The 16,558-nt window shown below is 37.5% G+C and overlaps 1 protein-coding gene across 3 annotated transcripts in view; it reads right to left on the bottom strand.

Moving 5' to 3' along the window:
* TNKS2 (tankyrase 2) overlaps positions 1-16,558 on the bottom strand; it is a 67,454-nt gene that overhangs the window by 27,693 nt on the left and 23,203 nt on the right. For 2 of the 3 annotated variants that reach the window (XM_045438193.1, XM_045438194.1), the window contains exons 7-13: positions 14,954-15,020; positions 12,863-13,049; positions 11,747-11,868; positions 9,015-9,106; positions 8,849-8,927; positions 6,049-6,220; positions 3,552-3,631 (exon numbers count right to left, since the gene is read on the bottom strand). In XM_045438193.1, coding sequence (XP_045294149.1) covers positions 3,552-3,631; positions 6,049-6,220; positions 8,849-8,927; positions 9,015-9,106; positions 11,747-11,868; positions 12,863-13,049; positions 14,954-15,020 — 799 coding nt within the window. The remainder of the gene's footprint in view (positions 1-3,551; positions 3,632-6,048; positions 6,221-8,848; positions 8,928-9,014; positions 9,107-11,746; positions 11,869-12,862; positions 13,050-14,953; positions 15,021-16,558) is intronic. The other variant, XM_045438195.1, reaches the window with a different exon arrangement.

Raw genomic sequence — 16,558 nt, 5'->3', positions numbered from 1 at the left:
TCCTATCTCCAGATTTTCTAATTCAGTGTGTCTGGGGTGAGGCCTGAGAACCTGCATTTCTAACAAGTTCCCAGGTGATGCTTGTAGTCAAGGAACTACACTTATAATCCTTGGGAAAATTAAGAAAAGAGTCAAATAATTTTTTTGTGTTCTTTGCTTTAGATGAGGAAGCCTAAATGAGAAAAGCTGTAAGAATAACATTTTTATTCATGCTTGTATGAAAAGTACAAATGTTTGGGGGAAAAAAGAAACATAATAAATTGTGGTGCTTAAAAAGTCAAAAGAATATCAATATTAGTAAAAACTCTTACTTTTTACTATCCTACCTTAAAAGCAGGGATAACTTAAGCCTAATAAACCAAAGTAGGTAGCTATCCATGGGTTTAACTTCAGGGGGTTTAATCCGAGGACTGATAAAGCTTTTTTACACTTTCAAACAAGAGGTTGACAGATCTACAGATTCAGTGTTGCGTTTGAGACAGTATTTCATGGCTTTGAAAAATGAGTATTTTTAATACATGTGCCATGTGCTGCTAGTTTGGGTAGTTATCACCAGCCACTTTACTCCCTACCTCTTGGTTTAGTTTTGTATACTCTGAGACAAGTTTTCTAACACCTAGGAAGAAATATCTACCCTGATGTATTTAAACAAACACAACTGAACACATAATTGAATGTTCATTGGGTAATATGCAGATGTCACTGTCCCAGTGATTCACACCAAGTCCCCTGTCTACGGACAGATAAGGACTAGGAAGGCTGTGGAAATAAATTACCATCAGGTGATTTTAATTTTTTTTTTTTCAACGTTTATTTATTTTTGGGACAGAGAGAGACAGAGCATGAACAGGGGAGGGGCAGAGAGAGAGGGAGACACAGAATCGGAAACAGGCTCCAGGCTCTGAGCCACCAGCCCAGAGCCTGACGCGGGGCTCGAACTCACGGACCGTGAGATCGTGACCTGGCTCAAGTCAGACGCTTAACTGACTGCGCCACCCAGGCGCCCCTCCATCAGGTGATTTTAAAAGCAGAGATTAAGTGAAGATGGCCTAATGCTTATTCCCAGAGAATGAGAAAGGAAGGGCTCTCCTCAATCCAATGGCATTATTTTGTTCTCTAAGTCCAATTCCTGCCCCCATCTCTTCTCTTTATCTCTTTCTTGCTCTGGACTCCTTTTATCTTTACAAAAACAAAATCTAGTCTCCACTATTATATACACTGGATATAGTTTTATGCTCTTGAATATATGTAAGTGAATGAATGATTAACAATTTTTTTAATGTTTATTTTTGAGAGAGAGAGAGAGAATGCGTGAGCGAGCACGAGTGGGCGAGGGGCAGAGAGAGGGATACACAGAATCCAAAGCAGGCTCCGGGCTCCAAGCTGTCAGCACAGAGCCCAACGTGGGGCTTGAACTCACAAACTGTGAGATCATGACCTGAGCTGAAGTTGGACATTTAACTGACTGAATCACCCAGGCGCCCCAAGTGTTTAAAATTAACCCAGCACCCTCATCCCCACTCAAATCAGCTGGTAGCCCTTTAACTAGTTGACTTTAAATTTTTTTTAAGTTTATTTATTTATTCTGAGAGAATGAGTGAGCAAGAGCACATGCACAGTGGAGGGGCAGAGAGAGAGAGGGAGACAGAGAATCCCAAACAGGCTCCATGCTGTCAGAGCAGAGCCTGACTCAGGGCTTGATCCCACAAACCTGTGAGATCATGACCTGAGCCAAAATCAAGAGTCAATGCCTAACTGACTGAGCCACGCAGGAGCCCCACCTTTAATTTTTTTTAAGTGTTTATTTATTTTGAGACAGAGAGAGAGAGAGAGAGCGCACGTGCGCGCGAGTGCCAGTGTGAGCAGAGAGGGGGAGAGAGAGAGAATCCCAAGTAGGCTCTGTGCCACCAGTGCAGAGCCTGGTGTGGGGCAGGGCTTATACTCACGAACTGTGAGATCGTGACCTGAACTGAAACCAAGAGCTGGATGCTTAACTGACTAATCACCCAGGCACCTTGCTTTTACTTTTTTAATCACTTTTCCAGAAAAAAAAAAGAACCAGCTCACTACTTTTAACTCAAGTGACTTGTTTTTCTATAAGTCAGCAGTATTCAGTAATAGAAACCAAATCCTCCTTTCAGTATCTTATTTAACCTCCTACTTAAATGAATGAGAATGTAAATATAAAACATATCAAACAATAAGACTGCATTATAGTGGTGTTTTTTTCTTTGAAAAATGAAATTATTTAAAAAATAAAATCTAAAGTTACTTGGAGATGATTATACTACTATCTACCCACATAAAGCCCCAGGAAGATTACATGCACATTTAAATCAACTTTCAGAGGTCTCTCATATTTAAAAGGACAGTGAATAAGTTTCCCTAGAGCTCAAGCTCAGATGACACCAACATATTTCATTCTCAGGAAATCTTTGTGTGGTGAGTCTGTTCAGGATTGAGGACACAAAAGAAATACAGTGAAATTGTTTTATCTGGCTACTTCTGTCACACATCAACAAATTTAGTTTATAAAACTTATTACCTATCACTGTTCCCTCAAATAGGACCAGCACTGTTTTTGAAAAAGTCTGAGGGCAACAGTGAAAAAATAACACCCATTGCGTTACTGAAGAATTATTTAATTCATAAAACATGTTAATTTTAACCTATATTAGGTGAATTGAAAAATAGTCTTGCTCTTTCAGAATGTTAGGCTCTGAGTTATTTACTGGGATATACAATTTCTGTAGGTAACAGAAATATCTGGTACAGGCATTCAACTACTACATATGACTCTATGGTAAAAAGTAAAGCAAAATGTGAAGAAGGGTAATTCAACAGAGGATAACCACAGGAGATGGGCCGTGTACGAACTGAAGTTGGCTAGATGAACTGAAGATTATTAGGAGACAGTGGATCCAAAAAGTGACAACACAGTGGTAGAAAAGGGCAAAGAAACGAAACCAGAAGAAATACGTAGACACAGTGACACACTGTTTAGTTCTTTTTCCCATTCCTGTTTTATGCGTCATATGTAAACAATGGACAATAATTTGGTATCTTATTCTTTTAAAGGGACAAATGAATAGGTGCTTTAAACAAAATGTATTTCCATAAACATGCAGTTTACTTAAGTTTGTGATTGTGAGGTATTTACTGAGATGCATGTGAAACAAAGTTTTTCATTGCACAATGATCCTTACTTGGAGAGAAGAACTAGATTATCATTATTTACCTTTTTTTTTTTAAAGGGTTTTGTCTTTTTTAATTTGAGAGAGACTGTGAGTGGGGGAGGAGCAGAGAGAGATGGAGAGTGGGAATCTCTGTGCTGTCAGCTCAATTTCGTGAACTGTGAGATCATGACCTGAGCTGGAATCAAGAGCTAGACGCTTAACCGACTGAGCCACCCAGGCGTCCCTCATTATTTATTTACCTTTTAAAACAAGGCATATATACATAACTAGGCTCTTCATTACAACAGTACAGATACATTAAACACCGTGAAAATAAAACCCAAAAGTTAACAAAAACACAAGATCATATCTTACTTTTACAGTTTCTACATCGCCAGCCTTTGCAGCTTCCAGCAATTGTCTGTCTGCCTCTGAATTGCCTAATGGGATGCCCTCTAAAAACAGAGAAGGAAAGAGTAATTAGCTCTTATTTAGAAGGTAGGACCAAGCTTTAAGGGAGGCATCTTATCTCAAAGTAAAGTTCTTCTTGCAGTTTGGTAGATTACATAATAAATCTCCAAGGTAGTAGGGGAAAACCATTAAGACACTGTTAAAAACTTTTTCGAGACAAAAAAAGAATTTTGGGAAACATTAAACATATAAACAGGCAAAATGTATGTAAATGTGAATAACAACTATAAACTGTGATTTAAACAATATAACGGAATGTAAAATACATGAAAGATGGCATATTCTACAACCAAGGCCACTGGATGGTGGAAAAGCTTTACATTAGGAGAGCAATGGCCAGAGATCTAACCACGGTTCTGCCCTTAACTAGCTATCTGAACTGGGGTGAAGGGCCTCAGATTTTTTCAGTTCTAAAAAGAGAAAAGATGGACTAGAAGATAACTAAAGTCATCTTCAGGTCTGAAATTTTGTTTTATAGCTCACTTAAAATCTCATAGAAAAGAAAGAAAACATGTACTTTGTATCTTAGAACAAAAATTCCAATGGACTGAAGACTGAAGGATAAAAAAATAAAACTTAAAAATACTCAAAGACAATCTGAGTATTTTTATACCTGGAGTAAAAAAGCATCTTAGAGTAGTACACCAAGGCAGGACCCAAATCAATTAGGAAAAATATGTCAGGCAATAACATAACATTAAAATTATGAAGGCAAATAAAAAAAAAAAAGGAAAAAATACCGCAACCTGTATCTTAGAAATGCAAATTAAAATACTGCGATACTAGATTTTTCTTTTCTTTTTTTTTTTTTTTTTCAACGTTTATTTATTTTTGGGACAGAGAGAGACAGAGCATGAACGGGGGAGGGGCAGAGAGAGAGGGAGACACAGAATCGGAAACAGGCTCCAGGCTCTGAGCCATCAGCCCAGAGCCCGATGCGGGGCTCGAACTCACAGACTGCGAGATCGTGACCTGGCCGAAGTCGGACGCTTAACCGACTGCGCCACCCAGGCGCCCCTAGATTTTTCTTTTTTATCCATTAGTGGGCAAGGTGGAAATGGGGGAGGCTACCCTGACAATATTTCTATATTTTGCATTTAAAAAAAAGCATCTATTACTTCTGAAATTCACACACATTCACCCAACGCAAAGATTAAGAGTCATACTAGCGCTGACAAACAGGTCTTGTCATACACTGTCAGTAGGAGTATAAAATGGTACTTAAAAACCTTTCTAGAAGATGATTCAACAATTACATGTTATCCTTTGACCTGGAAATTCTACTTTGATAATTTAAGAAACTCGCTGGAAAGGTATGAAATCGCTTAGCACAAAACTAGCAAGACTGTAAATGTCCATCACTATGCAAGTGAATAGGACCAGTGTTATAACCCCAAAACTGACACCAGAACAAACATATCGTATACGGGGAACTAAAGAGAATCTTCAAAGAGTCTTGTAGTTAGTTCAGCTTTGGCAGTTTCCAGGAGGTTTTACCAACCTGCCTTCATCTATTCAGTGTTTTTCTCAAAAGCTGGTTTCTAAGACCACAGACATAAGGATCATCAAAAGTGACTGTTAAAGATATAAGAGGCTTGATCTGTTAGATTTCTTCTCATTTGAGCCCTGAGATGTCAAAGTCACTTTCAAATTTATTGGACCAGATTTCAAGGCTGAAACGTATAACCTAGGCAAAATGTAGATATTTGATCTAAATATTTAAAAATGTAATGAATATGAAGGTATTCAATAAATGTTTTAGTAAGTCAAATAGTTGGTTACCTGGTACAAATTCTACATGACTCATATATGAAGGAGATAATAAAACAGCGAAGAGGTAGGGCCAGTCTTTAAAGTATTATTTATCATTATGGATCAACTAAGAGACACCTACCTTTTTATGTTTTCCTTTCTTTAAAGAAATAGCAACCATTATAGCTCACTCTTAAACATTTTCTAGATAAAAACTTAAGAGAAACTGGGCAGAAAACACTACTGGAAAATCAAAACTAAGACTTCATGACATCTGGAGCACTGAGTAGAAAAAGTTATGAAATAACAGCCAAATAGTCTACATTTTCTTTTTACTACCAACTCCCATGTAATATGTGAAAAAATTTAAAGGATCATTTTATTTTTATTATTATTTTTCAACATGTATTTATTTTTGAGACAGAGAGAGACAGAGCATGAACGGGGGACGGTCAGAGAGAAAGGGAGACACAGAATCCGAAGCAGGCTCCACGCTCTGAGCTGTCAAGCACAGAGCCTGACACAGGGCTCGAACTCACGGACCGTGAGATCATGACCTGAGCCGAAGTCGGACGCTCAACCGACCGAGCCACCCAGGCGCCCCTAAAGGATAATTTTAAAAAGTTGATTTCATGAAAGCATTTAATACCTTGAAGAAGTTGCTGCACGTTTTCATTTCCCATCTGTAAGGCAGTAAAGCCCTGAAGGGATATGATGTTAGGATCACACCCATAGCTCAGGAGTAGGCGGCAGGTTTGCAGATGACCACAATGTGCGGCTCTGTGCAGAGAAGTCTGACCAAGATTATCCAGAGCATTAACCTTAACAATGCAGAAAAAGCCAAAATTAGCCTGCAACACAAAACTTAAAACCATCCAATTATGAATTTAACACTTGCTACTGATTTAAAAATCCCAATTATTCTCTTATGAAGCCTCTTATCTGGTGCCAAAACAAGTGTTTTTGCTCAAATCTAGAGCATAAATTCACTAATTCATGAAGGCCGATACCAGAAAAGACCTTTTTTTGGGTTAAAAGCAGGAAATGTTGAATAACAGTTGTGCTTGACATTAAAGTATTAGTAAATGTACTGCATTTTGAGGTAGACACTACCTAAAGAAGTTTAATTTGTGTGTTTTTAAAGATCTCTGAGGTCCAGAAACGCGGAGACTAACCCTCAAGATACACGACAGTAACAAAGCCAGAGACTAAGTTAGCATTGAAAACATTTATTCCTATCGGCTTAATCTTCTACCTTTTTTAATCATCCAAATATAATCTGTATAGATACACAAACACATTACATACATTTACACAACAGAATACTTCTAAGCAATAAAAAGGAACAAGCTATTGGTACATGGATCAATCTCCAAAATATACTGAAGAGAAAGCCTTACACTGAGTATGTATTGTATGATTCCATAGACATGAAGGCCTAGAACAGGCAAATCTAATCTATATAGGAAATCATCAAAATGGTTGTTGCCTTATGGGTGGAGATTGCCTTGGATGGGGCCCTGCTTCTGCCATGAAATAACGTTTTATATCTTGGTAAGTTTTGGTTACACAGGTGTATGCGTTAGTCAAAACTCAGCAAACGTACATTTAAGATTTGTGCATTTCAGTGCACGTAAGTTTTAAATCCCACCAAAAACATGTAAACAAATACTGACCTCTAGATAATGCCTATATGGAAATATTTAGGGAGAAGTGTATAGCAATTTGCAAATTATTCTGAAATATGTAATATGTATATATACACTTATGGACAGAGGGAGAAACTGATGGGTATGTAATAAAACAACATAGTAAAATGTTAATTCCCCCATCTCATCTCTACCTGCACCCCTCCCTACCAGGGAAGTAATTCTTTAAACATAAGTGAGAAATTAAGTTCCTCAGTAATCAATCCTGTGGCCACTAGTGTGATTTGAGACACATCCAATTCATATTCATAGAATTGGAGAATATTTGAACAGGAATATATTAAGACTTTCTCAATGAATCTCAAACTAGATTATAGAGAGCTAGTCTCCATGCTTTTGGAAACTGAAAACTGATTTAAAATGCTCAGGACAATTAATCTATTTACTCCCAAAACAAAACTCACTGAAATGTGAAATACATCCCACTTGACAACTTTATTTGGGTACCACTTTGTGTGAAGATCAGGGTGACAAACTTGTCCTGGTTTGCCTGGGATTTCTCTGGTTTTAGCACCGAAAATCCTGTTTCTGGAAATCCCACAGTTCCTGAACAAACCTGGATAGTTTGTCACCCTCATCAAGATTGCTTCGTTGAGTTTCACAACACAAATTTAGTATATATCCAGATACTCTTCTAGTAATGCACCACATGTATGAAAAAAGCAATCTATGAAAAGTTATAGAACAGACGAGATATGCCAAGCAGTCAAGCAGAAATAAACTTTATTTTATTCAGTAATTTACAATAGGAAAGACTGAGATTATACATTATCAAGAATTCCCCCAAATCAAAGAGAAATTAGAACAGTGAAAGGAAACACAAACAAGAAATTGTAGAAAGAATTCTGAGTGATTCCTTGAGTGGGATCCCACAGAAGGACAGATCAGAAAACTATTCTGGCAAAGCACATTTAGGGAAGAGCCTTGGGGCCACCCAAGGGCTAAAGGGTCTCTACTCCTTTCTTTTCCTTTCATTCAGAGCAGCTCCATTCTTTGTTACATAATGAGTTTCTACTCAAGATTCTGTTTGGAAAAGGCAAGGTTCTGTGGCTAAAAACTGTGAGAGCTGTTGAATTAGATGACTGTCATCTCTTCCAATCTGGGATGCCATGTGTATCTTTTACTGAGTGGTATTTTTTAAAGTTCCTGGGTAACAAGTGATGATCTCTAGCCTGATGAAAACATAAGCATTCTAAGAATAAAATGCTTTGTATACAAATGTCAACTAAAGAATACTGACTTCCCAATATGGGGAGCTATGAATGGGGAGTCGAATTTTTTAAATAATTTACTTCCTTCTGTTCCAAGTCCTTTGGCTTAGTCACAGAAATAACAGAGAGTAAGAAAGACTGTGGCTGGGGATAACAAGAATATCATGGTAACCAAGGAACAGAAGACATGAGTGAGAGAAGACTGGAGATGATGGGTCAGAATCAGTGTGTCTCCAGCTGAGGATATTCTCAAGAGTATTGTTAAAAAAAAGACCTCAAAGGTAAACTTGACCAGTGGGGTGTGGGTAACGGGAATGGAGAAGGAAGCATGTACTTTTGAATAAATCCTTAGGTTTCCTAGCAAAAAATCAGATAAAGAAAAGTACCTGCTAGTCTATTTTTAAGTATAGATTAAGACGAAAGAAATAGCACTTGTGAGAGAGAATATAGTTTAGGAAGCCAGGTATCTCATCTGCTAAACAGGAAATAACTCACTGGATTACCAAAGATTACCAAAAAGGAAGTATACCTTTGCTTCATGTTTCACTACTACTTCGACAACGTCATTATGAGCTTTCTCAGATGCCACGTGTAGAGGAGTCAAGAATCTTAAAAAGAAAAAGTCAGCCAGACAGTGAATATATTATCCAAAAAATAAAAGGTCAATAATTTTTAATTACTAAATGTATACTTACTCTTTAGTCTTTTCATTGATGTTTGCTCCTTTTCTTAGCAAGAGTTCACATATTTGCTTTCTTTTGGGGTACGGAGATGCGGCAGCACAATGCTAGATAATTTAAATTGCAGCATTAATCAAGGACTATACATGACTGATTTTTATTTAAGAACATTTGTGTTTCCAATCAAGAACCAAGAAGTTATTTAATTTCTTTGTTTTATTTTTGACCTAACTTTGCTACTCAAAGACTTTCTATTGGATAAAATGTACAACAGTTACCAAATTCTGGCAGGGCCTGCAAATCCTATTTACCAGAGGGTATCTGTTACTAAATATTCTGGTTGAGTTTTACAGCTGTCCTACATCTTTGAAAAAGTCAATAGTGATGTGATGAAAATTCAAATTACTGTGACCAATGCTCCTTTTAAAACTATTCCCACATAACATGGTATTTATGTTATTTTTAAAGGTTAATTAATGAAATACCCCAAAGGTTGGAGTTTCTTTACATGAAGAAATAAAAGACACTCATCAGCTCTGGAGGCTGCTTGGTAACAGCACGGATCAAATAGCTGCCAAGATTAGTATTTACTTCTTTCTCAACTAGTTGCTTCAACAGAATAAGGAGCTTGGATTAGCTTGGATTTGTCAAAATCAATGGGAGAAGATGAAATGCTCTACAATGAAGGCCGTAGCATCTACATCTATGATACGTCAAAGAGGAAAGGAGTCAGGAAGTGGGGATTTGCCAGTTATAAACCTAGTATGTATCTCATGGTCATGTCCCAAAATCTTTGCATCTCTAATATCCAGGATAATACTCCTATACAATAGGTGTTCAACAAATGTCTGAATGTGTGAATGACGAGATCAATGTAAAGATACTAAGTTCAATTGAAGCCTGAGAATTCATGGGATAAAAGTTCTGGATAACTGTTAAGCTAAGTTGTTCTATATATCTAAATTCAAAGTACATATGAAATTTGTTCTCTTACTTTAACCTATTAATTATAAAACTTATCTGATCTTCATGACTGCTTCAGATTCATTCTGTGTTGTTGCTGTCACCAAAATCATTCCTTTGCCCTCAATAAAAACCATTTCTAACTGGTAAACACAGCTCCTTTGGTATGTCGGGAGTTACCATCCCAGGACATCTATGTATCAGGGTAGCACACAAAATAGAAATAGTTTATTTCCAAGAATTCTTGATCACATCCATCTCAAAACTGCACTCCTAGGGGCACCTGGGTGGCTCGGTCGGTTAAGTGTCCGACTTTGGCTCAGGTCATGATCTGACAGTCCGTGAGTTCGAGCCCCGCGTCGGGCTCTGTGCTGACAGCTCGGAGCCTGGAGCCTGCTTCAGATTCTGTGTCTTCCTCTCTCTGACCCTCCCCCGTTCATGCTCTGTCTCTCTCTGTCTCAAAAATAAATAAACATTAAAAAAAAAAAATTAAAAAAAAAAAAATGTTAAAAAACAAAACAAAAAAAAAAAAAAAACTGCACTCCTACTCCTCAGCCCCATCCTGGGGCAGCACCTGTAATTTCTGGAAGCCTGGAAAATACCGCCCCTCCCTGCACCACAACTATCCACCAATACTTAACTCCTAGTAGGTTTTAACGTTAGTAACAGAAATAAGTTGTTTAATAGCAGACTACTTACAGGGAAAATAATATATAGTATTAGCTTTTCAGACCAGAAAATTTTCCTGTCAGTCTTTTCAGATTTCTCTGCACCATCTTGATAATTTGCACTAGCATTTCTTATTAGTCTGCAGCTTTACTCTTTTTTTTGTTTAGCTATTTTTTACAACTAGAGTGGCAAAAAGGCCTAAAATGTGTTATAGATAGGTTCCTACATGACCTTCACATAGTTTACATCATGGCATAAGGAAGGAAATTAACCAATAACCAAGAAAATGAATTATCTACAAGATACTAGGTAAGTAGGACTATGAGTTAAATTTGCTCCTAACCATATTTGTTTACTTAGGGTCCTCTTCCCTCACTCAAAGCACATTCTGCAATTCATACAGCAGCACTGACTTTGTTCCTTTTAAACCGTTAGTTCTAAGACAGTCTGATTACACCATTCTCTTCCTATCTGCCATCACTTTATCCCTACTAGATCCCATTCTTTTCTGCTTTTCCACAGACTGCCCAATTCTCATCTACTTTGTTACAGCTCCACAGAAGTGTTACTACCTCTATCTGAGAAGCAGCCTCTACTCACATAGACACATTATTCACACAGTATAGAGGGGATATATACAGACCTTAGACTGATTCTGAAAAAAATTATAATACTGGAAGGAAAAGCAAGTGGTTTTTATATGGATGGCAGAATTATTTTTTTTTTCATTACCCTGAGTGGGTTCAAAATTCTCAATCACAAGCATTTACAATTTATATAACAAAAAAGGAAATGATAGGTACTATTATGATAGTAAAAAGGCTACCTATAATATATGTCAGTATATGAATAGTTTTTTTTTTCTGGAAGGATACTTAAATGAATAATACTATTGCCTTTTAGAGGGGTGAGGTTGTCTATTTTTCTGTACTGTTTGAAATTTTTTCTTTATACATGTTCAGGTACTAATTCAAAAAAACCAAATCTTTAAAACAATTCTATTAGTAAAAGTAGGACATTATGTTATTCTGTGTCATCAAAAGAAGTATGACGTTATGATTAGTTTAGCATGTTTTTGGTTACTGCATCTTAAAAACTTTAATCTGAAACATTACCAATGCTGTTTCATGTGTTTGAGGATGCTTGAAATTCACCATTTCCAGAGAGAGATGTTTTTTGATTCGTGTAACATCAGCTTCCCGTGCAGCCTGCAGCAACGAGTGGCCTTTAAATTCATCTAGACGAAGAAAAAGCATGTAAATTATTGAGGTTCTGAAGATATTCTCCAAATATAACCCCCCAAAAGGGAGACAGTGCTATACCAGCTTTTCTCAGTTATGACCCAATTCATCCCCAAATGTATACACAGATTTAGCCTATGGCTGACTCAGGGTCTATTTTGGTCTGTAGGGACCCAGAGTACTGCAATGTATTCCCAGACCTGAGAGTTCTAAGAATTTTCCAAAGCAGAGAATTTTTCTCAGTAAACAAATAAAACAAAAAGTGATCATGGTCCCTACACTAGCATGGCAGCAGCAGGTAATTTTGCTCACACATCAGAGAACTGGTGACCAGAAAATCAAATATTTTTAAGAGCCACCTACTGATGAACAAATGAAAGAGTATTTTCTCAACATTCCTTTCATGCATCAGATTTGTGACACCACCCCTTAGCCTTTATTGTTCCAGAAGAATACAAATGTTAACACCAGTTTCCTACTTCTATGTAGTAATACTGTATCTGAACCAGGTGGCTGTTTCTCACTATATCTGTATCAGTTATAGACCAAAAACCATCGAACTGCCTACATACTAAAGCATATTAGATGGTAAAATCTGGGGACTATGTTTACAAGACAGCAATCCTACAAATAACACTATAACTTCATGGCAGATTAATCAGAAACTCACACCAAAGATAGGAACAAAACCCAAATTCTTTTTTTTCAAACCCATACCAACTATCTAGACTAATACATATAAAAAGCATTGAACTTGACTTGAAAAAACAAATACAAATATATTTTCTTTTCACGGCATCTTAAGACTAGAAGTTCTCGAGTAGAAACCTCCAAGTGACTAAATATGCTAGCACGAACAACAATAGATACCCATGGCTAAGAGTATCATAGCTATTATTTAAAAATTTCTAAAAACAGTGAGAAAGAACAAATTTTTAGTTTACTGGTATCTTAATATTCGAGGTTGAACATTCATCATTTTATACTCACATGCTAATCTTTCTTTTAACTGTGGTGTGGGAGCCAAGTCTATAGCACTTTTATTATGACAATTCAGCAGTGTTGGATCTGCACCATAACTTAGGAGAAGAGAACACACTTCAACCCTGTTCTTTGAAGCTGCCTCATGAAGAGGAGTGAATTGCCACAAGTCCATTGCATTTACACAGGCACCATGCTGAGGGATTGGGAGGCGGGTAGAGCATATATTTAGTGTTCAATTTGTAAGAGAGTTTAGAATTATTAGTACTGTATAATTTAACATCATGCATGCTTAAACAAGTTACGTTCTCAAAGTTCACTTTTCAAACTATTTCAGAAATACATTTCTCCCCCCATGGAAAACCAGCAGCTTGTTGCTAGGCCTATGCACAAGGGCCTTATTTAACTCTTTTATTGTTAAAAACACAGTTAAGAACGAAGCTTTAACTTGCATCTTTTCCAATTTCTAATTTTTTTTCTTTTTTTGTGGTATAATTTACATATGGTAAAACACAGTTCTTCAGTGAATAATCTGACAAGTTTTGACAAATATATACAGCCATGATAACATCACCCAACTCAAGATATAGGATACTTTCATTACCCCAGAATGTTCCCTCACGCTCCTTTTATAGATAATTCCTGGCCCCATTCTGTTAGCACCATGTTAGATTTACCTGTTCTTGAACTTCATAAAAATAGAATAACACAGTATGTACTTTTGTGTCTAGCTTCTTTCACATACAGTGTTTCTGAGATTCATTCATGTTGTATCAACAGTTCATTTTTATTGCTGAATAGCATTCCATTGTACAGATATGCCATAATTTACTTATCCATTACTCTGTTGGACTATTTCTAGTTTTTGGCTATTATGAATAAACTGTTATGAACATTCATGTACGAGTCCCTTTATGGACACATGCTATGTCCCTAGGAATGGAATTGCTGGATGACACGGTAAGTATAGGTTTACTTTTATTAGAAACTGCCAAATAGTCTTCTAAAGTGGCTGTATTACTTTTGCATTGCCATCAGCAATGTTTGAGTTCTAGTGCTCCCCCATCCTTGTCAGTCTTTTTAATTTCAGCCATTTCAAGTAATGGAGTTGGACAGAGCACAGAAGTCATTCCAGTTCAATCTCATCTCTCACAATCCCTTCCATAGTATTCCTGCACAAGACAAATGAATTCCTTACCCTTTTTGGTATTCTCAATAATGGGAAACTAATTCTCAACTAACATGATTTTTCATAATTACCAGGTAAATCTTATTACAAGTTATCTTCTATCTTGAGTTAAACATGTATTTTAAACTTTGATCTACTGATATTCGGAGCAAATGAGATCAACATTCTTTGCAGTATTTGAAAGCAACTCTTATGTTTTTCTTTCTGAGTCTAAACACCTTCAGCTCCTTCACTCATCTTTCTTATCAGATGGTTTCTAGACTTCCTTTCACCCTAGCTGCCCTCAGCTAAATACACTTCAGTTTAAGAACTTCATTAAAAGGAGCTCCTGGGGGCACCTGGCTGGCTCAGTTGGAAGACAATGTGACTCTTCATCTTGGGGTTGTGAGTTTGAGGCCCATGTGGAATGGAGTGATTACTTAAATAGCATACATACATAGATATGTACATACAAATACTTCATTAAAAAAATTACTGAGAGCCGGGGTGCCTAGGTGGCTCAGTCGGTTAAGCCTCTGGCTCTTGACTTCAGCTTAGGTCATGATCTCACAGTTCGGGAGTTCGAGCCCTGTGTTGGGTTCTGTGCTGACAGCTGGGAGCCTGAAGCCAGCTTTGGATCCTGTGTCTCCCTCTCTCTCTGTCCCTCCCCTCCCTACACCCCTCCCCTGCTTGCGCTCTGTCTCTGTCTCAAATATAAACAAACATTAAAAAAATTTTTTGGAAAAAATAAAATAAAACCATATGGTACCTCATAAACCTCAAAGCGGTCAAATGCTGACCTATAAATCATCTATGTTAGGATTATACATATTCCTTCTATACCCACCAAGCACTGAAAACACATAGTGAACAGGTATATGGTGTATTTCAAATTGGTTTTATAATTCTAAGAAAAACAGAAGAGAACTAACCTTGACCAGAAGTTCAGTTACTTCATAATGACCATAAGAACAGGCATTGTGTAAGGGCACCAGATCACTACAGTATGGGGTGAGGGTGAAAAGAAGTCTGTGTTATTACAGATCCCCTAGGCGTAATTGTAATTAACTTAAATTTACACTTAGATTTAAATAGCAAATGGCTTTTGTGACCTTCAAACAGAAATGCACAGAATTTAACATCCATTTAAGCACTAAATTCTAACAATCCTAACTCCCAAGTCGCTTCCAAATCCATCTTTTTTTTCCTGCACGGCTAACACCACGGCCTTTATTATTTCTTCTTATACTACTGAAACAGCCTCCACTTCAATTTACCCTCCAAACTGTAGCCAGATTTTTCTAAAAGGTAAATCTGACGTAGTTACTCCTTGTTTTAATGCCCTTCACTGGTTCTTCCGTGCTTTTGAAAGCTGGTTCCAACTGCTTACCCTGCCATGCAACGGTCTGGCCTTCTGGAACCTTACCCTTCAATGATGGTACACTCAAGCACTTGCAGTTCCCTTGATGCCTCTGCACATACTAACCCCTTGGTGTAGAACAGACTTCCCTCCCTCCTGGCTTCTACAATCTTTTCCAGACTCAGAGCTCAAAAACTGGCTCTTCTTTGAGATTTTTTTTTTTCAGGTTCTGTAGGGTAAATTACTTAATAAACTAAAACCCAATTCCTTCATGATGGCAATGGAAAAAGAACTTTCTGTATAGGAAGGTACAGTGGAAGCTTAAAATCCTGACTTGTACCTTTAAGCTGCTCTTCCTTGGGGATCACTCATTCATTAATTACCACAGACACTATCGTGATGGCTTCTGGTGAGGAAGAGCCACTCACAGTTTAGCCTTTAATTTTACCTGTCCTCTCTTTAAAGGCTCGTGGCTTTCCTCACCATTTTTCATTGTAGGATTTCTTTCCCGAGCACCAATTTCATTCCCAACTATCTACTGGCTCTCTCTACTTGAGCCCTCATCATCATCTCATAAAACCGAGAGTTCTAAAAGTGAACTCAGGGGTGCCTGGGTGGCTCAGTCGATTAAGTGCCCAGACTCTTGACTTTGGCTCAGGTCATGATCTCACGGTTCTTGAGTTCGGGCCCCGCATTGGCCTCTGCCCTGACTACATGGAGCCTGCTTGGGATTCTCTACCTGTCTCTCTGCAACCCCTTCCATCGCCCGTTCGTGCATGCTCACTGTCTCTCTCTCAAAAATAAATAAACATAAAAAAAAAAAAAAAAAGGGAACTCAACGTTTTCTTCCAAGATTTCCCTCCTGGATTTTAGCATGTGTATCACTGGGTCTCAGTCATTCAGCTTCAGAATCTGAAATGTAGTTATCTTTTTTTTCCTTTCTCATTCATCATATTCAGTCAACAAGTCTTGGCCATACTTACCTTGTAATATATCTCCTGCACCTATGTCTTCATTTCCATTCCTCTGCAACATTATTATAGATTCTCATCGTGCTTGAACCCCTACAATGATTACTCTAACTGCTCTTTTCTTTCTGGTTCTCTGTCTCCAAACTACTCTACACATTCCTGCCAGAGTATGTCCCCTAAAACCCCTCTTTTAGAAAAAAATTTCC

Source organism: Leopardus geoffroyi, chromosome D2, assembly GCF_018350155.1.
Source record: "Leopardus geoffroyi isolate Oge1 chromosome D2, O.geoffroyi_Oge1_pat1.0, whole genome shotgun sequence".
In the NCBI taxonomy this organism is placed as follows: domain Eukaryota; kingdom Metazoa; phylum Chordata; class Mammalia; order Carnivora; family Felidae; genus Leopardus; species Leopardus geoffroyi.
Note: the sequence above shows the minus strand (reverse complement) of the source record. Positions and strands in the feature narration are given on the sequence as shown.